This window comes from Kogia breviceps, chromosome 16 (genome assembly GCF_026419965.1).
Source record: "Kogia breviceps isolate mKogBre1 chromosome 16, mKogBre1 haplotype 1, whole genome shotgun sequence".
Lineage (NCBI taxonomy): Eukaryota > Metazoa > Chordata > Mammalia > Artiodactyla > Physeteridae > Kogia > Kogia breviceps.
In genome coordinates, this window is record NC_081325.1 from 51,547,316 (window position 1) to 51,574,679 (window position 27,364).

Consider the following 27,364-nt stretch of genomic DNA (forward strand, 5'->3'; position numbering starts at 1 on the left):
AATCGTTGTATACGGGAAGTTAATAGTGAACTGTGTATATTTTTCAAATATGCTTACTGATGGAGTAAGGAGGTTTTAGACCTAAACAGACTGGCCCGAAAACTGCTTAAGCAAAATGGCTTTTTCCAGGCCTGAAAACATAACAGGAAAAGAGTTTGTTTCCAGATTCCCCAACATCTGCTCTCATGATTCTGCTGTTTCCTGCCTGGTATCCTGTACAGCATTTGAAACCTTTGTGCACAGTGTGCTTGAGCCAAACGTATGCCAAAGCCATCTATCTGCCTTCTGTGCTTTGTCAGAACGTATTTATTCATAAAATGCTTTTCTGGTTTCGAGATGCTTGGAATATGACTAAACATAGCTTCCTCATACACGAAGATAAGCTGGAGTCATTGTGAGAATGTTTTAGGACTTTGTTTTCATCCCTTCTATTACCAGCGTGTTCATTTGAGACGGCTCATGACTGTCAAGCCATCTCCATAGTTTCCCTTTCTTTTTCCTTCCCATTTACACACTGCAGCTCACACTTCTCAGGTGTCCACGATGCCTCCTATCTGCACGGCGTTCTCAAGGTTCGTTGCATCAATTTCATGAGTTAACTGTAAAAAACATCTACTAAAACACACAGTCTATAATAGATAAAGAAAAGACTCGTGATTCTGTTGATTGTTATACACATTGAAAAAGGTGCTGGTTAATAAGGTGGAGGTTGTTGAATTTCCTAAATATTTTCTTCTATCTTTTGCATATGTCTGTTTATGAATATCTATCTATCCATCTCTCCAGTGTTAAGATTCCAACATTGTACTTCACTACTACTCTTATTTTTCCCTAACAAACAGTTTTGAAGGTTATGATTGTGCTATGTTAGTAAATTTCTTTCCAAGGAAAATTGGATGGAGTTTTAGACCTTAGGTATTTAAATTTTGTTTCTCAAGCAATACCTTACACACTTGTTAGACTTTATCACTGTATAAAAATGTACAGTGGTTTATTGACATGTACATTCCAATATGTTTACAGCTGCAAGATAATGAGGCACACTCAGTATTGCACTTCATTAAAATTTCAGGCTCAAACTTAACCTAGAAGTTTAAATGAAACTGCATTTGTAATTTAGTAATTCTTATACAGGACAAACATTGATATCTTTATATACAGTGTGATACTTATTACATTTATATGCCATCCTAACACATTTTTTTTTAAATAACAGTCTAGGAAATAAACCAGAATATTCCTCTTTTTATCCCCACCCGTGATGCAATTGTACAAGATTACAAAAAGGCAGTATACAATAAACAATGATAATTTTTCTCTTTTGCTTGAAAGCCAGCATCATTCTTAGTCCATGGGCATGGCAATTCTTTGATATCAATAATCTATAAATGTCCAATGCTTCACAGGCCAATGACGATAATGGCCACATGCAAACACCTCACAAGTTTGATGTCTTGGTTCAAAAGAAGATAAACTGAAATAACGGGGAAACTTTCCATAGCAAGAATTATGTACATGGTATTTGGCATCCTTCTTGCACTGTGAATGGTTCATTTTCATGGATGTAAAAATGGTCCCGTCCTTATCCTGAGCAGAGTTTAAACTTCACCACATCCGCTTGGGGGGATGAAGGCAACTTTTCTCTCTGTAGACAAAGGAATCTGAGTGTTCTAAAAAGTGTGAGCATTTCTGCACACTCCACAACCCAGGGCAAACTCTTCTCCAGTGGGTGGATGCACAACATGGAGAGGACATTCAGTTCCTTCTAACTGTTTGCCTTTGGGGCCTGTATAAATTTTGAAAGAGGCAAAAAAATATAATTAAAACACACACACACATACAAACCTAATGTAAACATTAATCACCCATGAGTTACTTAGAGAAATAATGTGACTGTGGTTATGCAAATATAAAATTAAATATAAAATTAAAACATTATTTTCTTCTAACCACAAAAATAAAAACATTCACTATAAAAAATTCAACGTACCACATACATGCAACAGGAAGGGACAGGGTCCCTATCGCAGTCCAGAAGGATTATCTACTTCAACTTCTTAATCTGGACTCTTGTCCTCATCCATACAACATTGCCCCCTTTTCCCTCCCTTCATTCGCTGACCTCCAGCTCACCACCCTCCTCCTGCTCATGGTGGCTCACGTCTCTATTCTGGCCATTTTCCTAAACACTCTAGCCTCACATTATTCTCATCTTGCTTCTTTAAAGCTTTTTGAAAAGTCCTAAAGTACTTCTACTGTAAAGGAAGTAGAGGAAGAATAGTATAACAAATTTTACTTGAGATGAGCAAATAGAAAAGAGTAGCCGTACTTAAAAAAAAAAAAAACCTATGTATCTTAGTATCCTTGCTTTTTTTTTTTTTTGCGGTACGCGGGCCTCTCACTGTGTGGCCTCTCCCGTTGCGGAGCACAGGCTCCGGACGCGCAGGCTCAGCGGCCATGGCTCACGGGCCCAGCCACTCCGCGGTATGTGGGATCTTCCCGGACCGGGGCACGAACCCGTGTCCCCTGCATCGGCAGGCGGATTCTCAACCACCGCGCCACCAGGGAAGCCCTATCCTTGTTTTTGAATAGATAATACATTTCACACGGTTTAAAAATCAAAATATTTTTTAAAATTACATACAAAAAGAAGTCACCTTCCCCCCATTTTTATCCGATTTTTCCCTGTTTTCCCCAATAGTTAATCAGTTGTATTAGTTTCTTGTCAATCTCCCCAGTGTTTTATTTTAAATGCATATGAGTATATATACTCATTTCCCCCTTTCTTACAAAGGGCGTCATACTATACACACTGTTCAGTAACTTGATTTTTCATTTAACAGTATCTGCTATAGATCTTTCCATATTGGTACACAGAAACTCCATCCTCAGTCACCTTCCTTTTTTAATAGTGTGTAGTACTGAGTGTTTAACCAGCCTCTTACTGGATACTCGCATTGTTTACAAACTTGTATTATTATAAACAATGATGCGATGAATAATCTTCATACCTGCTCTTTTTTATCTTTCTCACACATGTGGGTATATCCCCAGAAGTGGGGCTGTTGAAGGGTGGGCATATTGGCAGTTTTGAGAGGCACCACAGGGTTCTGCCGTGTGCACTCTGCTCAGCAATGGATGAGACTGTGTGGTTCCCAGCTTTAACACCGTTGTACACTGTGGTGTATGTGCTCTTGCCTGTATTCCCACTCGCTTCAGATCTGCCTCTTCTGCGGTCACATTGACCTCTCCTTCCACTCTTCTCACTTCTGTTAAGCCTGGTATTCCACCCCACTGGGATCACCAGCCTCGTGACCTCTTCCAGTTTTCTGTCTCTTTTTGGTTTCATGTGCACTTGCTCTCAGCCTGACCTCCACAGACAACCATCCCTCCTGCATTCTCAGTGGCTTCTTGAATCCCCTTGGCTTTCTGATGCTCACTACGCTGCCCCTTCCCGGCCATTCTGGATCAAATCACTTGTCCATTTTATGGGACTGGTTCCAGGCTTCTTAAAAAATATCATAGCTGCTCACAATAAAGGCAGATGTGTGAGCAAAAAAAAACCCAACAACAACAACAAACAAACAAACAAAAAAACCCCAAAAACCAAAACCCACAAAATCCTTTTAAAGGGCTCTATTATCAATGTATAATTTCAAACCTCTCATGGCCCTTTAGTGCTGAGCAGCAATCCCTCTACTAATCCTCAGCTGACTTCCTCTCAGTCCCCACACAATTGCTTCTTACAGCTTTGAGCCCCTCACTCATGATGGTCATCTTACTTTTTACTCCACTCAGAAAGTCAGAAGCCTACAAGGGCCAAGGAATTCCCTTTGTTTCTTCAGGATAGTTTGAACTGGGTTTCTGCCACTTGAAACAAAATGTTCTCATGTGATCATTAAATAAAACGAGACACCATATACATTATAACCATATTTATAAACATTAAAAGCATACCTGCAGGACAGTGTGGTAGCTCTTCCTTAGGAATGCTAGTCATTCTCTGAAAATCATCATGACAGGCATTACAAAAATGCGTTGTTCCAAAACAGAAAAAGACTGCCACTGAACAGCAGTAGCGACATTTATATTCCAAAAAGTCTGTGCCATGTTTCGGACACATCTACAGCAAAAGAAAATAAATACAAGATTATGGCGAGTCTATTTCAACTATACTTAAGAAAACCATACACATAACTCAGTGATTCATATTTTGAGAGTACGCACAGCTCTCAAAACTGGCTGAAAAACTGATGATATACACATTAAAATATATATTTTTTTTCCATATTAAAATATTGAATAAATGTGTGGCTTGGCCCAAAAGGTTTGGACCAAGCCCCAAGTTTAAATCCTAGCTCCATAATAAACAATATTATTTAATAAGCTAGCCGTTTAATTTCCTTGTGAATGTTTCTTGGTCAGCCAAATTGAAAAATTAATAATATTTCTTCTATCTCTCAATCATAGATGCATTGTTAAGATTTCACTGAAGACGGGAAAACCTAAAAGTGTGACTGCAGGTTTAAGAAAATGAAATAAGTAAATTTATTACTTGTTGAAATATGGTGATTATCTTATGGGAGACAAAATTATAAAATGCAAATACCATCCAAAAGAAATAATATATACAAAATGATCTGGAAAGTTATACACTGCCCTACAAACATCAGAAAGCACTGGGGAAAAAACGTACTATACTGTCCCCATCATATTCGTTATATTATTATTTTAAAAACGTAGAAGTTTAACATTTCTAAACTGTCCTTTCTAATAAAATATTCTGCCAACCTGAGCCCTGGACACATCAGAACAGGCACCGCAAATGAGCTCTCTGGGATCATAATCATCTCCCTGTCCAGCCTCAGCATCGCAGCGAGCTTCGCCACCGAAATACGCCTAAGGAAGGAATGCAATCAGATCACAGCAGGAAACAGAAAACTCTGCCATGGGAGGTTCAGTGTGGGTGCAATGGAAGTGAGATCGAGAGGTCTCAGGAAATACTATTGTCTATTGACATTCCCTTGTAATGCCAAGTGGATATCCATATTGCTACCTGTAAGAAATAGATCAGCGTATGAAATAAAGCTACTTCAGTTCTGGAATGGATTCATACTTACAGTAGAAAGTTCAAACACTGTACTGTCAAAGCAAAATGACAAAAGAATGTATAATATTCCAAATAAATACCAAGAATAGGATATTAAGTAGTAAAGAGAAGCTATGATTTTCCAGGGCAAAGTCTGAATAGTTTTTCTCTTTTTGAAATATTAAATAACATATTCCCTTCTACTACTCTAAAAAATGCCTAAAATAAATATTAGTATAAAATTATAATCCTGAGGCTAATGGGAAAGAAAAATAATCAATTTTGATCATATAAAAATGTTTAAAAAGGAAAGGCAAATTTGGATATTCTGTTCAGGACATTGCTCATACTTACAGAGCTACACTACATGTAGGAACTCAACAGTATCTAATACAGATACTTGAATATATGAAGTTATCGTCATGGGTAATTCCTCTCTATTTGCTCTGGGCACAAAATAAATTAGACCAATTATAACTGGGGCATTCTGCATATATAACGTCTCATAGCCAAAAAAACTATATCCATGATTGGGTATAAGTAAGATGAGTCAATAGAAATCTATTATTTGTACTGGAAAAACAAGCTGAAAGACAGGCTTCATTGATAAAGAGGCTATAAATGGTCATCCACCAGCTAAATCAGGCCTCAGAAGTATTTCATTTGTCCTGGGGGCCTATTCCAGCTGTTTGACTTTTCTAGATTCCCTGCATGGCTTCCTGGACATCTGACTGTCATCTGTGTGGTAGCGCAGTATTCATTTATGAGGTTCAGTACATTAAACACACAGAAATAGTATTTTATTATTTGTAACAATTCCAGTTTCACAAATTGTACACCACTGGTCTTTCCTTGGGTGTGTGTATTTGTCTGCCTTTCTGGCTACCATCTATCTATTTAGCCTTCCATTCATTATCTGTATTTTCTTTCTGTTACTTTGGGGGACTATGCGTCTTCCATATATTGATTCCTTCATTTATTCATTCTCCAATTAACTTAGTGTCTAATAAGTGCCAAGTACTAGAGATAGAGAACTTAAGAAACATAGTCTTCGTCCTCATGGAACTTATCAAGGGGGACAGAGAGACATGTGAACCAGTCACCGTTAACACAGAACAATAAGCGCTTAGACAGACGTATGTGAGACGTCAAAATGGCGTGGCGGTGGTGGGGAGGTCGTGGCACGCTGCAGAGGTTGGCGAAACTGGAGTCGAATCCGGAAGTGTGATTGCACAGATCTGGCCATGCCTACGAGCGTGTGCGTGTGTGTGGGTGGCAAGTGAGAGTAAGATGCAGAGTAGGAGGCAGAGAAGAGCACTCCATGGACAGAAGAGCCCGGGCGACGGCGTGGAGGTGTGGGTGAGTGAGCCAACACGGCCCAGTTTGGGGCACTGCAAGTTGTTCGGTGTTCTGTTGCGCGGGGCACAAGTGGTGACATGCTGGGAGATGAGACTAGAGAGGTGGAGGGGCCACAGGATTAGAAGCTCAACAGTGACACGATCAGATCTGGGATCTAGAAATGTTCATCTGCTAGTGGAATTGTGAGTGTAAATGTAAAGCATGGAATGGAGAGGTTAAGAAGGGCTCCACACAAGGAGCCCAGTAAGAAGGCTACTAATAATTACCAAAGAAAATGATTAGGGTTGCTAAAGATATAATAATAGAAAGAAAAAAGAACTCAAGAGAGATTTGGAGGCAGAATTGACTTTGTTCGTTTGTTAATACAGACTGGAGATTGAGAGAGTCAGAAGTATCTCTGAGAAATCTAAATGTCTGGTAGACAGTTGGGTATTTGTATCCAAATCTCAAAAATTTTGGAGGGTCAGAAGAATACAGGTGGTAGGCAAAGGCATGGGAATACAGGTATGATCAGGCAAGAACGGAGGGCTGGGGAAACAAATATGTAGGGAGTAGATGAATAAAAAGGAACTCTGTGAGGGGGTTAAAGACAAGTGACCAGAAAGGAAGGAAGATACCAAAGAGACTCTTGCCCTGGGAGCCAAGGAGGTAAGAATTTTAAGAAGGGAATGGTCAAAAGAGTTCAGCAAAAGAAGTTTATTCCAGAGCCAAATGGATTTGGAAAACAAGAGGGGATTGCTGATGGAAAATAGCTTGTGTAGAGAAACACCTCATGTTTGTTTTAGAAATAGTCTGTATATGTTAAAAAAAAAAAGCCCCAAAACAAACTAAGAAAATAAATTCTACTTGAAGCACAGCACCAAACTTTCTCATTTTTAACTTTAGACTTAAAACATACAAATAATTAGACATCACTACACTATTCAACTTCTTAACCACACAGGTAATCTTAATAACTCGTAGTATGATTAACAGCATACCTTTCTGCATTTGTAGCAGACATAATATGCATATCTATTCATGGCATAGCCAGCGGGGTCATTATAAAATCTCACACCAGGGGTTGTGATAGCTTCGCTCTTATGCAGACCTTCATATTCCAATCTCATTAGGGCTTTTCTTCTGACATCCTCATACAGCTCTTTTATAGGATCAAGCAGGTCTTTTAACACGATATGGTTTATTTTGTTCTGAAATTTTGAAAAATGAACGTTCTTTATTTAACAGAATCATTTATTTATTAATTTAACACCGAAGTGCCAAACACCATACTAGGACAGGAGATAACCAAACATTTCCTAAATAAAATGCCATTTAAAAATAATCCTGTGAAGTCCTAACAAGCCTATAGTTTCCCAAGAGCAGGGAAAGTGGCGGCAAGTGGGGCACAGAACACGAAAATTCCATTTGATTAGCTTCATATTCCTGAGTATGAAATATATCTCCTGCTGCCTTAGCTGTTCCGGGAATGAAAGGCTACCCTGCTGCCACAAATATCCCTCTGTGTGTGTTTTGGTTCCTTGGCCGTGGGGCAGAGTGTTAGATAATAGAAATGAACAAGTAGTATTTTCTATATCACTTTCATCTATCATTTCCTGAATGTGACTTTTCTTTGTGGCAACAAATGAGCAGGGAGAGAAAATCCTATCATCGTTTTGAATATTGCTCAGTCTAAGCAATGACTGTGCTAAGTCCATGTTATGCCCTAAACACCAGTCTGGCAGTACATTCTTAAACAAAAGTTTTTTGTTAAACATTATTAGCTTGCCAAAATAACCTGCTACTTTGGTTACTATCTTTGCAGAGATGTGTCAAAATGTCAAGAATTTTCTCCTTATTTTACCTGAGCTCTAAAGAATCTGTCCTAATGGCACTTTAAAAAGTTCAGGTTTCACTCTTTCACAGCAGGTATCAGTACCTACAAGCACCACAGGCTCATTCTTCTTTTTGGTAGTCACCCACTGACAAGTCACATGGCCTGAACTCTCAGGGGGTCTGAAAGCAGTGATGCGTGCCCTTCAATGCACGGTGATATCTAAATGAATTTTCTGATGCAATAGTTTAATCAGCTTTTAATGGACAATTAATGTCTTGAAATGTAGTATAATAGATAGAAAGATCTTATTCTCAGGTACTACCTGGGTGAAGAGAGCAGAAACTGATGGGGGCTGGTGGTACAAAGTAGACTAAGAAGGACACTGAGAGATGCTGCCATGTTTATTTTGAAAGATGAAAGATGAAGACAAAGATGAAAATTAATAGAAAGCAGATAATTTCTGATTCTTTCCATACCTTGCAAATGGGACAAGATATAAATCCAAATGTTATCCTTGGACCAAGCCATCTGTTTTCCAAAACTCGTCGACAGCACTGTAAGTGGAATATGTGACTACAATCCAGCTTAAATAAAGAAAAGAGAAGGATATAAGCAAATGTAGTAACAATGCACACGAGTAACTGGCAGATTAGTCAATGTAAGGTGCTACTTAGGGCAGGTAAGAGAAAAATCTAGAAATTCAGTACACTGAAACTTCGGCACTTCTCTATTATTCACGTGACATTATGAACTAGATCTTCAGCTTCTCCCAATTTTTACCATTCATGTATTAACGCCACCTTATAGAGAGTAAGCTGGGCTAGGGAGAAATGTGAACTTATTCAATTTTGTATCTCACAGGAAGAAGAGGAAACTACTGATTTAAAGATTTAAAATTTATTTTTGAGAATATTTATTGTCTTGGAATCACAAGAACTGGAAATATAAACAAACAACCAGTAAATGTTAAAAAAAACTTATTTAGCAAATTGTAACTTCTATAATGTTACTAACATTATAGATATATGTATATATATTATATAGAGATATATGTAGCATCATGCATAGATCAATTACATAATGGTTTAAAAGGCCATGCTGGATTCTGGAAATTAAGAAGAGAGAAGCTACTGGATAATCTAATTATTTTTTTTCTCCCTCATGAACATTTTATACATTCAGTTGATTATACGGGCTCACACAAATCACAGATTAAAGCTCACTGCACAAAATGGAGACAGAACATAAAGAGAGAGCATTTGCTCTGTAATAAACTAGTGGATATCAGTGGGATATCTTCTCCCAATGGTATAAGAAAGATTCAGTCGTTTGTTTATTTGACATGTATATTTATATTTCCTATTGAAAAATCTAGGCACACTTAACACGTTAAACGCAGAGACAACCTGAATGGCCGGTGCTGCGGAGAGCGCTTCTGTGAAACAGATCATGCACATGTCGTCAGCATCCTGCTTCAGGGTCGCGGCATTTTTATCACAGCCGTGTAGACAGGGCAGGCAGCGCTCTTCGTTTTTAACACCTCCGCATGGATGGCCACAAGGATGCGTCTTGCTACAGGCTATCTTAGCATACTCCTGTTAAAGATGAATTACAACGGCACAGAAAATATCAAAAAAGGCACCCATCCTGGTAATTACATCCATTATATTAATTTTCCAAGATACTTTCCCACGGGAAATAGATATAAGGCTAAGTAACCACAAAGTAAAGTTATTTTTATTCTTTGTTTGCATGTAACTCAGGATTATTAACAAAGTCTAATGTGATTTTAAAAAATTTCATTCCACATAAAGGGAATGCTGATTAAAAAGTGAGCTGCAATTTTAATCTATTTGTTATCATGCATAGCCGTGAAGCAAAAAAAATTCCTGACATATAATCATCCAATAGCCACCTACCTCTCACCAAAATGGGGATTAAAAAACATACAGGTATCCTTCACTGTCTGGACACTATCCAAATTCTTGTTAACTAAATTGAGGAATCAAAAGTATTTGGATAGCATGGAATGTATACAGATGTTCATGCATAAACAACTTTAAGGAAACAAGTGAATAAAATGTGTAAGAAGCAAAGGAAAGGCAGCCCATAGATTTTTATCTGCTTCTAGCACAGAAGTAAATGTTAAATATATATGATGGTGGTAGTTGGGAAACACACAAAAGAGAATGATTTGGGTTTGAGAGCTTTAACTGATCCATTCTCCAGCTGTGACAAAGCACTTAACTCTTGACATGGGTAATACACTAATTTAGAAAACGATGCTGAGCTCAGCCTATTTATGTGAAGTGAAGGTGTCATGAGGGAACACATGCTATTCCTTACATGACGGCCTAACTAACTATACACACACCTGGCAATCTGCATCCGAACAAACACTGCCAACAGCAGACAACTCTGTCCCACTCCTAGAGCCACAGAAACGGCACGCTTCCGAGCTACTTGTGGTGGGTTTACCTAGGTTCAAGCAGAAAAGGAAAATACTCCGTAAGTATATGTTTTCTACATATTTTAATATAACTAACTGAAGAAAACAAACCAGGCAAGCAGGGATATGTATCAGTTGCTATCACTGAGAAATCAGCCTGGCAGTTTTGCAGCTGAAGGGTTGTAAGCTGCCCTAATTATAAAGTAAATAATCACATACAAAAAGGGATAAGAGACTAAAGAGCTACCTGAAGCCAAATAAATTATTAACTGATTTATTTATACTTCTTCAGTACACAGAAACAGACTAGGCTTCTAGTCAAGACAGCAGGTCGAGCAGCTATGGTAAACCCCCTCATTACAAAACCACAATGCCAGACAAAATATAACAACAAAAATTAAATAAAGATACATAGAAGAAAAGGAAATCATTAGGTACCTTTCCCAATGACAACATTACAAGGTATAGGAGAAAACCTATTCACCAGAGAATATGAAACGTGAATAACAGAAGAATTCCCACCCAAGGAACTAAAGATAATAGAAAAATTTGAAAAGAAATTTAAATATGTTTGAAATAGTTAAAGGAGGAATGGAATCAATAAAACAGAACAAAAGGAAAAAGAACAAGATTTGAAAAATACAGACCAAGCTCATTTTAAAACACAGGTACAAAATTCTAAATATGATAAGTGAACTTAGCAATATTTACAGAAAATGTTTTTTAAAAAGGATAGTTTAGGTCATAAATACAATGATGGTTCAAACACTAGAACATTCATTAATGTAATATGGTATGGAGGGAAAATAGGAGAAAAATAAATCAGCTATGAGAAAAGACCATGCTCTTGTAGCATGAAAAGTTATTCATATTTAAATTTGTCAGGTTTACATCTAACACCAAAATCAGAAAATTGTGTCAGATAAATGGCAGACTACAGAGGTGCTGAAAATTGAGAATCTGTAAGATGCAATGTATCTTTAAGCAGGGAATACACCAGACTTTAGAAAAAAATCAAAATGAAAAATGCATATTTTGGAGATAAAATGACTTGCCCGAGGTCACACAGCTAGTTCATGGCAAACCAACTTTCCTGACTTTTAATCTAATGTTCTACAACAGAACACTGAACACTGTCTAGTAAATATAAAAATACAGACAGTGATCAATGATCAATGATCACTTGATAGAAAACATTCAAAATTATTCACATTAAATAATTAAATTAAACTAACATCTAGTTTAATCGTAATCAGTAAGGATGGTTCAATCTAGTTGTCAGGCACGGTTCAATCTTAAATCCTTTTACCTGTGTGTTCTCGGAATTCCACCATTGCCTTCATGGTTTTGGAATCTGCTAGTGCCATCAACCAGAACAATTTGGTTCTACCACAACCTTCATGAAGGTCAACCTTTATAGCTTCTTCTTCTTCTTTGAAGACCTATTGTATCATTAAAGAAAAGGGGAAAATATATCACTCTGAAAGAAGTATAAATTTTAATTATTCAATAATGAAAATGGCTTTTATTTATTAAGCACTCTAAGAAATTCCAGGTATTTCTAGTCTTCTCTTTAATCTTCACAACAGCCCCATTTTTATAAATGTGGAAACCAAGTCTCAGAGGTTAAACAACGTGCTTGATTTACACAGCTGGTAAATGAGACAGCTGGGAACTCCACCAAGGTTTTTGATTCCAAGGTTCATTTTTCTCCCATTACACCAAGTCTCCTTCCCACATTTATTTCTTACTGAATGTCTTTTATGTTACAGATACTATTCTGCATGTAAATGCAGAAATCTTCACCTGTCTTTGATGAGTTTTGGTTCGCCGATGAAGATGAAGGAATCTGTCACAGTCAGTACATAAGTTTCCACATATGTTGCACAAAATGATTGCTGCAGTTTCACCATCATCATGGTTATCACACATAGGCTAGAACAGGACATTTCCATACGTTACAAAAGATTAACAAGAAAGTCTTAAATACTCATACAAATTGAATGTGATTTATTTACAACAGGAACAGACTGTTACTCTGAACTCGAATAAGAATTTAGAATCTGAACATTAAACAGAATTATGGCAAGTGTACTTAACTATAAAAAGCCCTCGGGCTTCCCTGGTGGTGGCGCAGTGGTTAAGAGTCCACCTGCCGATGCAGGGGACACGGGTTCGAGCCCCAGTCCGGGAAGATCCCACATGCTGCAGAGCAACTAAGCCCGCGTGCCACACAACTACTGAAGCCCGCGCACCTAGGGCCCGTGCTCCGCAACAAGAGAAGCCACCGCCACGAGAAGCCTGTGCACCGCAACGAAGACCCAACGCAGCCAAAAATAAATAAATAAACAAAATAAAATAAATTTATACATATTAAAAAAAAGGCCTCAACATCCCCAAATCAATGATTAATATGCTATGGGCATTCAATGATTAACAAAATAAACGTATACTTTTCTTAGCGACTTAAGAAAATTTCTCCCACTATATTCAAACATTCTGTATGCTAAATGAGTAAATAATGCATTTTTGAAACTTGGATGTTAAAAAGAAAATGTTGAAAGGTCCTGTATAAAGTTTTTCCTTCCAGTGAAGCGAGGGATACTTATCAAACCCACTTTAAGTACATCTGTGAATAAACGGTATATCATGTTGTTCTCTTACTACTTTATTTCCTTCTTATCATAAAACCAATTACATTTTAGTACAAAATCTAGATATAGAATCAGAGTCTGGCTAAAACCAAACTTTGATATGATGCAAACATGACTCAGAGAAGAAAGGAACAGTTTTTTAATGTAATTAAACCCCCTCATATACTATGAAGAGGGAAACCTAAGTGAAATAGACTTGTGAGATGAACTTGGGCAGTGTGACACAATTTTTCAAGAGTTCCACTAACTGTGTATTTTGACACGTAGAGTCCTTTTTCTTTTTAAAGCTAAGCCAAAGTTTACTGTAAAGAAAAACAAGCTAAATTTTTATACAGTAACTCTGATCTTACCATTTGTTTTTGTTGCCCATCCTTTCCCATCCATCTCCCTGAGGAGAGGCGATCCACGTGGTCCTGGTCGAGAACACACAGCGACGCCAGAGCAAGCCAGAGCTGCCGAAGGGAAAGGCTGTTACACTACAGAGCGTGGGGTTACGCCTTACAGAGCACCCACCGCCACAGCTCAGTGAAGGCTAGCTGGACTTGAAAAGACGTAGACCCCCAGTGGCACTCAAGTCTTCCTGGTGTGGTACCGGGCACCCACGCCCTCTACTGTGTGTGCCAGGCACACAGTAGGCACTCAAATACATACTGAGTAAATGACTGTTGCTCTGATAAACCATTCTGTTATCTACCTGACATATAAAATTAACCTTTATTATTCTGATATGTAAACAACATATCAATACATAAATTTACATATTTAATATACCAATGCCTTCTACACATTTTCCATCTAATATCTGCCTGAGGCATTAAATTCCAAGGAAATCTCTATGCCTCTAACAGTCTAGCACTATGCTGGGTACACTCTGTCAGAAATAAGTGAACGTCTTAAAAGTGTTAGAAAATTGCCCACAAAAATATTTTAAAACTTTCTGAGGCTTAAAGAGCAAGCTTCATTTTTACATAGAATAATATATTTCTTCATTACTGAAAAACAGAAAATAATACTTAACTGTCTCAACTCTGAGAAGTGCATGAGAGTATCATGGACATGAAGAGTAAGGGGGAAATAAAAAAAGAAAAGAGAAGCCAGAAGAAAATTAAAGTTATGCAAGGAGGAAGGGGAGAGCCGACTGCAGAATCAGTGCAGCATATACGCGGTGGGAAAGGGTGGCTGTCAGAGCAGCGGCTTCAGAGTCACACTCACTGGCAACATGGCATAAACTGGCTTTTTCTGCCCAAGGGAGATAAAATGTATCTTCTTTTTCAGACTTCTGAGGATTAACTTAAGCGATTTCTACCAGCTTTGACTTCTTCCTAGTGTTGTCACAACTGCCCTGCTTCAAGGAGATCTCAAATCTCTTTTGGAAGTATATGGGACATAAAATTTGGTAGGTTAAAATTTACAATAGATTGCATCTCATCTGAAGGATGAAATCTCACTTCCTAAGAGATTCTGCCCCATCGTGCCCTGGGCACACACGTTCTGCTTTTGAAAAGGCAGGCCTACACATTCAGTAAGTAGGCTATAGGACTCTATTTTAGGACAACCTGAGTTATTACAGAAGGAGTAGGCTGGGGCCTTGTCTTGAAAGGACCTTCAGTCTATCACAACGTCATGCTGACACTAAAATTAACAGTACATACATCATTAGAAAGACAGCACAGTGACATATAGGTAATTTAGCCTTTTTAAATGAGTACATCCTTAGCTCCCTAAATAATAACAAAAACAAGTGATAAAGAACACATAACAGTGAACATTAAAAATAACCAGGCTTAGCTTATAATTCAAAAAAGCCCTTCATACTTTTTCAATAAATACAATATTTGGTAAGAAAATAAAGTGAGGTGGGTAGGGGAGGGATGGATTGGGAGTTTGGGATTAGCAGATACAAACTATTATACAGAGAACTGACAAACAACAAGGTCCTACTGTATAGCACAGGGAACTACATTCAATGTCCTGGGATGAACCATAATGGAAAAGAATATGAAAAAGAATGTATATATATATATATATATATATATAGATAGATAGATAGATAGATAACTGAATCACTTTGCTGTACAATAGGAATTAACACAACATTATAAATCAACTATACTTCAATAAAATACATTTTTTAGAAAAGTAAATTAAGCTGGCTTATTGATTTAAATCTGTTCAACTCTATTACTGAAAAAGAACATGCAACAATAGAGACCAAATGAAAGGAAACCTACCCTCGTTGTTGCAATACATCTCACTGGAGACCTAAATTCTTCCTCCATCTTGGTCAAGGCAATGATGGTTTCTGCAATGGCATTTTTTGTCACTCGGGACCACGCTTCTGACAAATGACCCTAATGAGCAGGACAGAATAATTTAATAAACAACCGGAGAGGTATAATCAAAGGAGCAGATTCTGTTCTCTGAACCTCTCTCACCAGAAAGGAAAATTTATTTGCTAGTGGAATCTTAGATCAAGGGGCATACTTTAATATAAAAATCCTTCACAACTATATGAACAATTCAACTTCTACTTACTATTTTGATGATTCAAAAGAAAAGTAAATAAAAATTTAAGTTCTCAATACTCTTCTCTTACAGAGTTCAAGGGCACTTCATCTTACATGTAGATAAAAACATAACAGATACTAGGCTGTCTATGACAGAGAAATTCTGATCATGAAACCCTGTTATTTAACACGGAGCTCATACAGCTAAGCTAAGTGCTTTAGAAGAGTATTACTGGAACCTGAGAGCATAAATGGATTCAAATTACAATTACCTTAATTTGCTAACTTGATTTTCACTGAACACCAACATGTTACCCCTAGAGAATTTCAGTGTTCCTAAACATCTTTCATAAATATTTTCATCCAATGAACATACTCAGAAAGCCTATTTGAGAATGGAAAAAATTCTCCATTTCTCTGATTGAGGAAATGTCCACACTGTTGGGAAAAGTGACAGAACTTCCTATTTCCCCAGAATATCCTTACTCGTCTCATATCCACACGCTATCAGTCTTTAAAGGGGCAGTTCAAATTCCAATTCCTCCTCTTCCAAAATGCTTGCCGTCTACTCTACCTCTCAGGAACCTATCATCCACAGTGTCCTGACCTCCTCGGGCTGAACTCCTGGAAATACAATGGAATGTGAGGAAACTAACATGGAGCAACCAGTGAGAGCCAGGCACTCTGAGAAGTAATTCCCTTTCCTCTGCACTCTGGGATCTCCCTGCAAAAGCAACACCTAAAGACAGCAGAACAGGACGTTTATAAACAGTGAGAACTAAAAGACAGCGAGAAACCTTTGCTCTGAAAAGCGCTTTTTTTCCTTTAGGCTCTTGGGCTCAGGCGGTTTTTTCAGGGTTCAAAGAGTATACTTTTTCTTTTTTTAAGTTTTAAAGTCTTGGAAGACTTATGTAATAATTCTCAAATAAATTAATTGGGAAGCTTGAAATGAATGAAGATAGTTTACACAAAGGGCAAATTTATCACCGGCTGGAAAGAAAAATCGTCCGATAGTGAACCTACTAAATGGACCTTGTAAGCAAAGCAAAATAACACGAACATTCTCCTATCAATTCAGCAGAATGATTACGCTACTCGTTTTGTTAATCAGGTTTCTACTGTACTTCACTGACATAACGATCAGGAGGATGGGAACTTACTGCCGCCATATCCTTAACAAGTTTAATGATGATCTCTGAGATCTGGGTAGGAGTTGAGCCTTTCATCCACCAATGACTCTCACCTCGTCGGATATAACTACAAGAAAAGTCAGCGTTTGTAAAGCAATCAGTGAGAGTTACAAATGAATAAGATGAAAACTGTTATTTCAGCATGCAGCATTTTAATTTTTAAAATGATTCAACCAGTCAGGATATTTTAAAAGAAAATTAATGACATTATTCATAATCCATCTCTTCAACCCCAAGGGAGTAGCTATTCTGATATGTGTTCCCTTTCAAATATTTCACTGTTTACATATTATTTCTGTATGCATCTTTTAGAACAGTACTATTCAAACTATATCAACAGAACACAAACTATTTGTTACCAGGCCACATAAAGGTAAGAGCTTGCAGCAGAATATGTCAACTATATCACTGAGCATACAGCAAGTCCCCTACATACAAGCCTTCAAGTGACAAACTTTGAAAGGTGCAAACGTGCATCTGGTTCCAGCAAGGAACCAGAACCTGTGCCATCCACGTCAGGCGTGAGTGAAATTGCAGCTTGCCCTCTGTCTCCTGTTGCTGACGATCCTTCAGCTCTACCATCTCCCACCTCCTCCCCCTCCTCCCGTCGGTAACTCTTCTTGCCTGTTCCCTCGATGACAGCCCCTGTGTGCCAGCTGTTGTACTGTACTACTGTACTTTTCAGGGTACTGTACCCAGTAAGATTAAAAACGTTTATTTTTTTGTGTTTGTTTTTTATGTATTATTTGTGTGAAAAGTATTGTAAACCTATTACAGTACGGTATGATACAGCCGCTTGTGTTAGTTGGGCTAACTTTGTTGGACTTAACGAACAAACTGGACTTACAAACGCGCTCTTGGAATGGAACTCATTTGTATGTAGGGGACTTACTGTACTACTGTTTAGTTCAGCTCACATTTTTTTCCCCTAGGAAGACTATCCAGATGAAGGAAGCAATATACTTATTTACATTTCTAGTGCTATTTGCTTAATGTTATGAATTGGCTCTTTGACTAGCATTATTCCAGATGTCTCTAATCTTCTGCTGTTACACACAATTCTATAACAAGCATCTCTGTATATATATCCTGCACATGTATGAACATGTTTGAGAGAAACAGTTCTACAGAAGTAGAATTGGTAGGTTAAAGGATATGCACATTTTAAATATAGTTGATATGTTATCAAACTGACATCCAAAAAGGTTATGGCAATTTACATTAGATGTCATAAAAATTGTCTATTTCTTCATAATTATGCCAATGTAAAGATATTTTACTATTGTTTTAATCTACATTTCTCTGAATACCAGTGAGGTATCTTTTCATTTACTTATTGGCATTTGTAACTTTTCTTCTCTGAAATGACTACTCTTGGCATTTATTTTTGTTATCAGTTGTTTTTCCTTTTTTTTCATTGATTTATAGTCATTCTTCTAATATTATGACTAATAATTCATTGCCTACTATATGAGTGTTAAATATTTTTTTCCAAGTCAGTTGTTTGTATTTTAAAAGTATTGTCTATCAAATAATTTTCACTTCTATGTAGCCAAATCTCTGAGTCTTTTCCCCTGTTACTTTTGGGTTCTGTGTTTTATTTAAGGACATCTTCCCAAACTGAAGATTATAAAAATATTCTTCTATAATTTGTCCTACTAGAGTGTAAAAACAAAAATATACAAACCTTTAATTGATCTCAAGTTTATTTTGTAATGGTGTGAGGGCCTACAGTTTTTTTTTTTTTTTTCTTTTGTATTTGGGAAGTACTCTCACATCATATACTCAGCAGACTTTCCTTTCCCTACTAATTTTTTTTTTTTTAATTTTTAAAAATGTTTGGTTGCGCTGCACAGCATGTGGGATCTTAGCTCCCAGATCAGGGATAGAACCCACACCCCATGCATTGGAAGGCAGACTCTTAACCACTGGACCACCTGGGAAGTCCCTCCTCACTAATTTGAAAAGACACTTTTATTATACACAGCATTCTCTTTCATACATGGGCCAGTCATTTATGGCTTCTATTTCTGGTAAATAAGCAAATAAGATGGAATTTGAAAGATCTGAATTCTTCAAACAGTAGCTTACTCTGTTCTATTTTTGTACCAAAACATATGCAATGACCAACCTGGAATTGAAAATCATTGGAAGGGTAACTGTTGTAACTCCTTTGCCCACGGAGGTACCAGCTGTTCCTGTGATGGTGGTTCCTTTGGCTTTTAGCTGTACTGTGAGTGCTTTGGCAATGCATCCTAGAAACATGTCCAAGATACCTAGCTTATTCCAATCTCCTTTCTCTGTTGAATGAATAATATCACTGATATCTGCTGGGGGGAGGGATTTTACTCCTATAATGCTGGCCAGACGATTAGGGGTGACTTCAGGCAAAACTCGTCTTAGTAAGGAGGTCACCTGGTACGAAAAATAAAAGAATCCTATTTAAAGATTTGGGATTGACATATACACACTGCTATATTTAAAACAGATAACCAACAAGAACCTACTGTACAGCACAGGGAACTCTCCACAATATTCTATAATCATCTAAATGGGAAAAGAACTTGAAAAAGAATAGATAACATATATATGTATAACTGAATCACTTTGCTGTCTACCTGAAACTAATACAACATTGTTAATCAACTATACACCAATATAAAATAAAAATTTTAAAAAAAAGATCGGTGTTTTAAAGTTTTCATCTTTTTTAATGAGTCTAGCTGCTGTTCTATGACTTCAAAAGCTTTGAGAAGGACAGAGAAATGATTTAAACATGATTTAATTTCTCAGGTGGTAACTACCACTCCAGGGCAGCAAGAAAAAAAAACATGTCTCTTTACTTGGTCATTATATACATTATATACCTCATGAATAAGATATTCAGTAGCAGAATACTCTTATCACCATAACACATTACTAAAATGGAACATATTTTGTTCTTCCATATTCTCATTATAATGAGTCAAAAAGAAAAAACGTGGGGTTAAAATACAATCCAAAAACCAAAACATAACAACAACAAAAAAACCAAACAAAACCCCCTGATTCTCTTCACTGGAGTAATTTTTAACAATGTTTCAAGTAACAAAATAAGCCTACAGGTAAGTGGTGTGATCAGTCACCTGTCTCTGGACGCGTGGAGAGGCGGTGTGGAGCAGTGAAAAGAGGTCCTGGAGCAGAGTCAGCTGCTGGGCCAGATACTGCCGGCCCACGTTGGAGCCGCTCAAGGCTAACACCATGGAGAGCAGCTCAAAGCAGTAGGCATCGGAGGAGGCATCTTCATCGTTGGGCTGCGAATTGGCATTTTCTTTGCTTGATATGGCATGTTCCCATTCTTCACGAACTCTGGTGGCTTCCATGCGAATAGCCTGGACGATGTGAGCACACACCTATTTGAGGGCAACATAAAGAAAATGTAAAAACATTATTTGTAAGGCCTAGTTAAAAACAAAACAAAACAAGAATACTAGTTGATACTCAATTTAATATTCTTCTTCCCAGTTAATTCTCCATCATACCATTCTCTTAACTCATCTTAAAAACAATTAAGGAAAACTAGGCAAACCATGATTAAAAATCTGAGTATTTAAATCAACTAGTATAGAAACAAATTATATACTAGTTACCAATTCCCCTGCCTGTGGTTTAAGACATGAAATGAAAACAAATCACCACATTTAATCACTTCTAAGGCACATTTCCCCCCACATGCTAACATTTCTATTCATAATGTGCTTTATAATTGATGCAATTCATAATTTAATTGGCAGCAATTTTTTTTAGCGATACATAAAATAACACATTTTACAATTGGTAGCTTCTAAGATTCAATAAAATGCTGTTAAAAAGATAAAGCACACATAAATTTGGGTGATATATTTAAAAGATTTAATGGTGTTGAAAGTTAAAATAATGGTCAATTTAAAACCTAATTCAAGTCAATATTTTATTTGACTTCTGAAGGGCTAATTTTGTTATGTAGGCACCCCTAAATGAACCCCCATTATATGAATGATCTAGTGCTACTTCCCCATCTCCTGATAGTTAAAAATATTAACACTGGTTTAGTTAACATTATAATTGCTCCGCAAAATAAATTAAAAAAATCAACCAACAAACAAAAAAAAACAGGGGGGAAAGGAACACAGGAAATGCAAATGAAATCTGATATAGCTGGGTACTTGACACCAAAATGAAACAAGCTACCTGAAAATGAGAAAAACAAAGAGCAGCAAGGTAAGAAAGTTAACATTCATAACAAAATATTTAAGGTGATGCAGGTATGTATGCCAATATACCCCTTACTCTCTAGAAAAAGGCAGACACATTCTGCAGGACCTATAAAAGAGTCAGCATAGAAAAGCCTCCATAAATTCTGGAAAATGCTCTACACCCTAAAAACAAACAAATAAAAATGGATGAAGACAATGAAATGGCTGTTAACCAACCTGTTTTTGTAGGTTAGTCAGTTTACTCCTGCTGAATATGATTCCAACCATATGTTCTTTCAGGTCAGCATCTGAAGTTGCCTTTATACAGCAAAAAGGAAAAAAAGGAAGCGAGCTCTTTCAATAAAATTTGTATATTTGACATTCTGAAACATCTTGAGAAATAATTATGCAGGCATTTTTACAAGGTGAATTTATTTTAAATGGAGATCTATAATACTAGGACAAAGGATAAAAAGTTTGAAGAAATCACACTGTTGGCTAAGGTGGCTATAAAAAGGGCAAAATTTCTGAATTTAAGAAATCCAGAGAAGTATATACTTCATGGATTTCTTTAATCTAGTCAATCTGTGTCAGTCTGATTGAATCTATTTCTGAACTCTGAACATTATTAGTTCATATCCTACATTTGGTTATTAGAAGAGCAACTCAGAAAAATGACATTTGGTTAAAAGGAAAGTGTCTTAAGAAAATTCTCTGATAACGGTGGCCTTAAATCAAGCTACTCCAACACCAACAGTAAACAAAGAAGCATATCATAAGAAGAAAAGTGAAGGTTGAAGTTTTATAGTGCTTAGCATGTGTATGGCACTCTCTCAAGTGGTGGATAAATATGCAAACATATAAATACACAATCTCATTTAATCCTCACAAAACCCCCATAAGGTAAGATCTGATGTTCTGCCTATTTTACAGGTAAAAAAACGGAGGCAAACCACCCTTGTATTAGAATTAAAAATAACTCTTGGTTTCACTTTTCTTAGGATAGAGAAAGCCACAAGAGAATGTCACTCCCACCTTAACAATGAGAAAAGCTGATAATCTACAAAACCGTAACTTTTTGGGTGCCCATCAGAGAGCTGAGATGGGCAACCAGCTGAACTAAAATCTAAAAAGACAAATCCATATAGTCGGACACTTCAAAATTCTTTCCGTACCTGACAGAACAAGAAAATGAGCAAAGAAACAAAAATCAGCAAGATTCTTACAGACCTGAACAAAACTATCAGCCAACTGAATTAATCAATATTTATAGAACCCTTCACAGAACAACAGCAGAGTTCATATTCTTTTCCAGTGTACATGGACATCCATTAAACTATACCATATTATGAGCCAGAATTCAGGTCTTAACAGTTTTTTTTTTTTTTTTTTTTTTTTTTTTTTTTTTTTTTGTGTGTGTGTGTGTGGTACGCGGGCCTCTCACCGCCGTGGCCCCTCCCGCTGCGGAGCACAGGCTCCCCACGCGCATGGCTCACGGGCCCAGCCGCTCTGCGGCACGTGGGATCTTCCGGGACCGGGGCACGAACCCGTGTCCCCTGCATCGGCAGGCGGATTCTCAACCACTGCGCCACCAGAGAAACTTAACAGTTTTAAAAGGGATGAAATTATACGAAGTTTATATATATTTTTTACCGTGATAGAATTAAACTAGAAATCAATAATACAAAGCTATCAGGAAATCTCCCAAATATTTAGAAATTAATTACCCAGGAGTCAAGGAAGAAATCAAAATAGAAGTCAGAAAATATTTTGAATTTAATGAAATGAAAAAAAAACAATGCAGCCAAATGTGTGACACTAAAGCAGTGCTTAGAAGAAGATTACAGCATTACCTATATGAGAAAAGAAAGGTCTCGAGTCATCATATTAGGACCTTAGGAAACCAGAAAAAGAACAAATGAAATCCAGAGCAAACAGATGGAAAGATATAATAAAAGAAGATACATCACTAGAGAGTCTAAAGATAATAAGAGTATATTATGAACAGCTTATGCCAATAAATTCAGCAACTTAGATGAAATGGGCAAATTATCTGGAAGACACAACTACCAAAGCTCACTCAAAAAGAATGGGTAACTGCAATATCCCTGTATCTACTAAGGAGAGTAAATTTGTAGAATAAATTTTTTTTTTTGCTACTTAAAATACTAGTAGATGACACACTAACAAATGAATTCCTTTTAGATAGGACGGCCTTTTAACTTCTTTCATAATTCACTTTGCTTTTCTGACATACCATACTATTCATTCACTTAAAGTGTACAGGTCAATGCTTTATATATTATATATGCACAAATCAGTGCAACCATCACCACAATCAATTTTAGAGCATTTTCATCACCCCAAAAAGAAACACTGTGCCATTCAGCTATCACGCCTCTAGTTAATCTTCTTTTTTATTAAAGAAAAAAATAAACTGCATATAAGCAAATATAGCATATCCATTAACATACATAGCAATATATGGATTATTTTACTTAAAAAAAGAAAATGAAAAAATAAAAATACATGAGAAATCCATTCTGATAAAAATTCTCAGCAAACTGCAAACAGAAGGCGCCTCCTCAAAGTGATTAAGAGCAAGTTACAAAAAAATCTATGGTGAAAGGCTGAATACTTTCCTTTTACGATTTAGAAAAGGAAGACTAATCTCATTACTTTTATTCAACATGGTACTGAAGGTCTTGGCCAGTGCAATAACATAAGACTGGAAAGGAAGAAGTAAAACTGACTTTCTTTGAAGACTACATAATTATCTATGAAGAAAATCCCAAAGATACTATAAAAAACTTTCCAGAACCAATAAGTGAATTTAAGGGGACCATAGGATATAGGTTTAATACAAAAAGTCAACTGTATCTTTATACACTAGAAATGAATAACTGGAAAGTGAAATTAAAAATATCATTTACAATAGCATCAAAACCATGAAATGTTTAGGGATCAAGTTAATAAAATGTGTAAGACAGGTACACAGAACTGAACTATAAAACACTGCTGGAAGAAATTAAAGAACATCTAAATAAATGGACAGATCTAAATAAATATCATATTCATGGACAGGAAGACTCAGTATTAAGATGTCAATTCTCCCCAAACCGACTTAGCACTTTGGTGCAATTCCAATCAATATTCCAGTAGGTTTCCTTCTTTCTTTTTATTTATTTATTTATTTGTTGGGGAGGAAGAAACTGACAATCTGATTTTAAGCTTTCTATGGAAATGGAAAGGATCTGGAATAGTCAAAACAAAAAAGAACTTGGTTGGAATCTTATCTCATGATTCTCTATAAAGCTACAGTAATCAAGACAGCCTGATGCTCGTGTAAGAATATACGTGTAGATTAATGAAACAGAATAGGGTCCAGAAACAGACCTACACATTTACAGTGAACTGATTATTGATAAAGGATAGTCTTTTCATCAAATGGTAGTAGAAGAATTGAACATCTACACGCCAATAAAATGAACCTCTACCCTTAGCTCATACTGTATAGAAAAACTTGAAATGTATATAGTTCTAAATAAAAGGACTAAAGTTCTAAGGTTTCTAGAAGAAAACAGGAGAAAATCTTTGTGACCTTAATTAGATAAGACACAAAAATCATGAGTCATTTAAAAAAATAGATAAACTGGACCTCATCAAAATTAAAAACTACCTCAGAACAGAATAAAGAAAAAAAAATAAAGAGAATTGAGGACAGTCTCAGAGACCTCTGGGACAACATTAAACACACAAATGTTGGAATTATAGGGGTCCCAGAAGAAAAAAAAAAGAAAGGGACTGAGAAAATATCTGAAGAGATTATAGTTGAAAACTTCCTTAACATGGGAAAGGAAATAGTCAATCAAGTCCAGGAAGCGCAGAGAGTCCCACATAGGATAAATCCAAAGAGAAACATGCCAAGACACATATTAATCAAACTATCAAAAATTAAATACAAAGAAAAAATACTGAAAGCAGCAAGGGAAAAGCAACAAATAACATAAAAGGGAATCCCCATAAGCTTAACAGCTGATCTTTCAGCAGAAACTCTGCAAGCCAGAAGGGAGTGGCAGGACATATTTAAAGTGATGAAAGGGAAAAACCTACAACCAAGATTATTCTCCCCAGCAAGGATCTCATTCAGATTCGATGGAGAAATTAAAACCTTTACAGACAAGCAAAAGCTAAGAGAATTCAGCACCACCAAACCAGCTTTACAACAAACGCTAAAGGAACTTCTCTAGGCAGGAAACACAAGAGAAGGAAAAGACCTACAATAACAAACCCAAAACAATTAAGAAAATGGTAATAGGAACATACATATCGATAACTACCTTAAATGTAAATGGATTAAGTGCTTCAACCAAAACATATAGACTGGCTGAATGGATACAAAAACAAGACCTGTATATATGCTGTCTACAAGAGACCCACTTCACATACAGACTGAAAGTGAGGGGATGGAAAAAGATATTCTCCATGCAAATGGAAATCAAAAGAAAGTTGGAGCAGTAATTCTCATATCAGACAAAACAGACTTTAAAATAAAGACTATTACAAGAGACAAAGAAGGACACTACACAATGATCAAGGGATCGATCCAAGAAGAAGATATAGCAATTGTAAATATTTAGGCACCCAACATACGAGCACCTCAATACATAAGGCAAATGCTAACACCATAAAAGGGGAAATTGACAGTAACACAATCATAGTAGGAGACTTTAACACTCCACTTTCACCAATGGAAATATCACCCAAAATGAAAATAAATAAGGAAACACAAGGTTTAAATGATACATTAAACAAGAAGGACTTAATTGATACGTATAGGATATTCCGTCTGAAAACAACAGAATACACTTTCTTCTCAAGTGCTCATGGACACTCTCCAGGATAGATCATATCTTGGGTCGCAAATCAAGCCTTGGTAAATTTCAGAAAACTGAAATCGTATCAAGTATCTTTTCTGACCACAACGCTATGAAACCAGATATCAATTACAGGAAAAAAATCTGTAAAAAATACAAATACATGGAGGCTAAACAACACACTACTAAATAACCAAAAGATCACTGAAGAAATCAAACAGGAAATTTAAAAAATTACCTAGAAACAAATGACAATGAAAACAGGATGACCTAAAACCTATGGGATGCAGCAAAAGCAGTTTAAGAGGGAAGTTTATAGCAATACAATCCTACCTCAAGAAACAAGAAACATCTCAAATAAACAACCTAAACTTACACCTAAAGCAATTAGAGAAAGAAGAACAAAAAAACCCCAAAATTAGCAGAAGGAGAGAAATCATAAAGATCAGATCAGAAATAAATGAAAAGGAAATGAAGGAAACGATAGCAAAGATCAATAAAACTAAAGGCTGGTTCTTTGAGAAGATAACCGAAACTGATAAACCATTAGCCAGACTCATCAAGAAAAAAAGGCAGAAAACTCAAATCAATAGAATTAGAAATGAAAAAGGGGAAGTTATGACAGACACCGCAGAAATACAAAGGATCATGAGAGATTACTACAAGCAACGATATGCCAATAAAATGGACAACTTGGAAGAAATGGACAAATTCTTAGAAAAGTACAACCTTCCAAGACTGAACCAGGAAGAAATAGAAAATATAAACAGATCAATCACAAGCACTGAAATTGAAACTGTGATTAAAAGTCTTCCAGCAAACAAAAGCCCAGGACCAGATGGCTTCTTCACAGGCCAATTCTATCAAACATGTACAGAAGAGCTAACATCTATCCTTCTCAAACTCTTCCAAAATATAGCAGAGGGAGGAACACTCCCAAACTCATTCTACGTGGCCACCATCACCCTGATACCAAAACCAGACAAAGATGTCACAAAAAAAGAAAACCATAGGCCAATATCACTGATGAACATAGATGCAAAAATCCTCAACAAAATACTAGCAAACAGAATCCAACAACATCTTAAGAAGATCATACATCATGACCAAGGGGGGTTCATCCCAGGGATGCAAGGATTCTGCAATATACGCAAATCAATCAATGTGATACACCATATCAACCAGCTGAAGGATAAAAACCATATGATC

The 27,364-nt window shown here is 36.6% G+C and overlaps 1 protein-coding gene across 15 annotated transcripts in view; it reads right to left on the reverse strand.

Annotated features, from left to right (window-relative positions):
* Nucleotides 1–957: 957 nt before the first annotated feature.
* The window catches only part of MYCBP2 (MYC binding protein 2), a 266,407-nt gene continuing 240,000 nt past the window's right edge, over nt 958–27,364 (reverse strand). For 13 of the 15 annotated variants that reach the window (XM_067016840.1, XM_067016846.1, XM_067016845.1 and 10 more), the window contains 15 exons: nt 21,516–21,596; nt 20,190–20,456; nt 19,196–19,479; nt 17,035–17,131; nt 15,599–15,718; nt 13,718–13,819; nt 12,520–12,648; nt 12,023–12,155; nt 10,639–10,742; nt 9,671–9,859; nt 8,741–8,848; nt 7,429–7,638; nt 4,792–4,899; nt 3,958–4,123; nt 958–1,786 (listed from right to left, as the gene is read on the reverse strand). In XM_067016840.1, the coding sequence (XP_066872941.1) occupies nt 1,671–1,786; nt 3,958–4,123; nt 4,792–4,899; nt 7,429–7,638; nt 8,741–8,848; nt 9,671–9,859; nt 10,639–10,742; nt 12,023–12,155; nt 12,520–12,648; nt 13,718–13,819; nt 15,599–15,718; nt 17,035–17,131; nt 19,196–19,479; nt 20,190–20,456; nt 21,516–21,596 (2,214 nt within the window). In that variant the 3' untranslated portion in view covers nt 958–1,670. The remainder of the gene's footprint in view (nt 1,787–3,957; nt 4,124–4,791; nt 4,900–7,428; nt 7,639–8,740; nt 8,849–9,670; nt 9,860–10,638; nt 10,743–12,022; nt 12,156–12,519; nt 12,649–13,717; nt 13,820–15,598; nt 15,719–17,034; nt 17,132–19,195; nt 19,480–20,189; nt 20,457–21,515; nt 21,597–27,364) is intronic. The other 2 variants (XM_059042286.2, XM_067016836.1) reach the window with 1 other exon arrangement.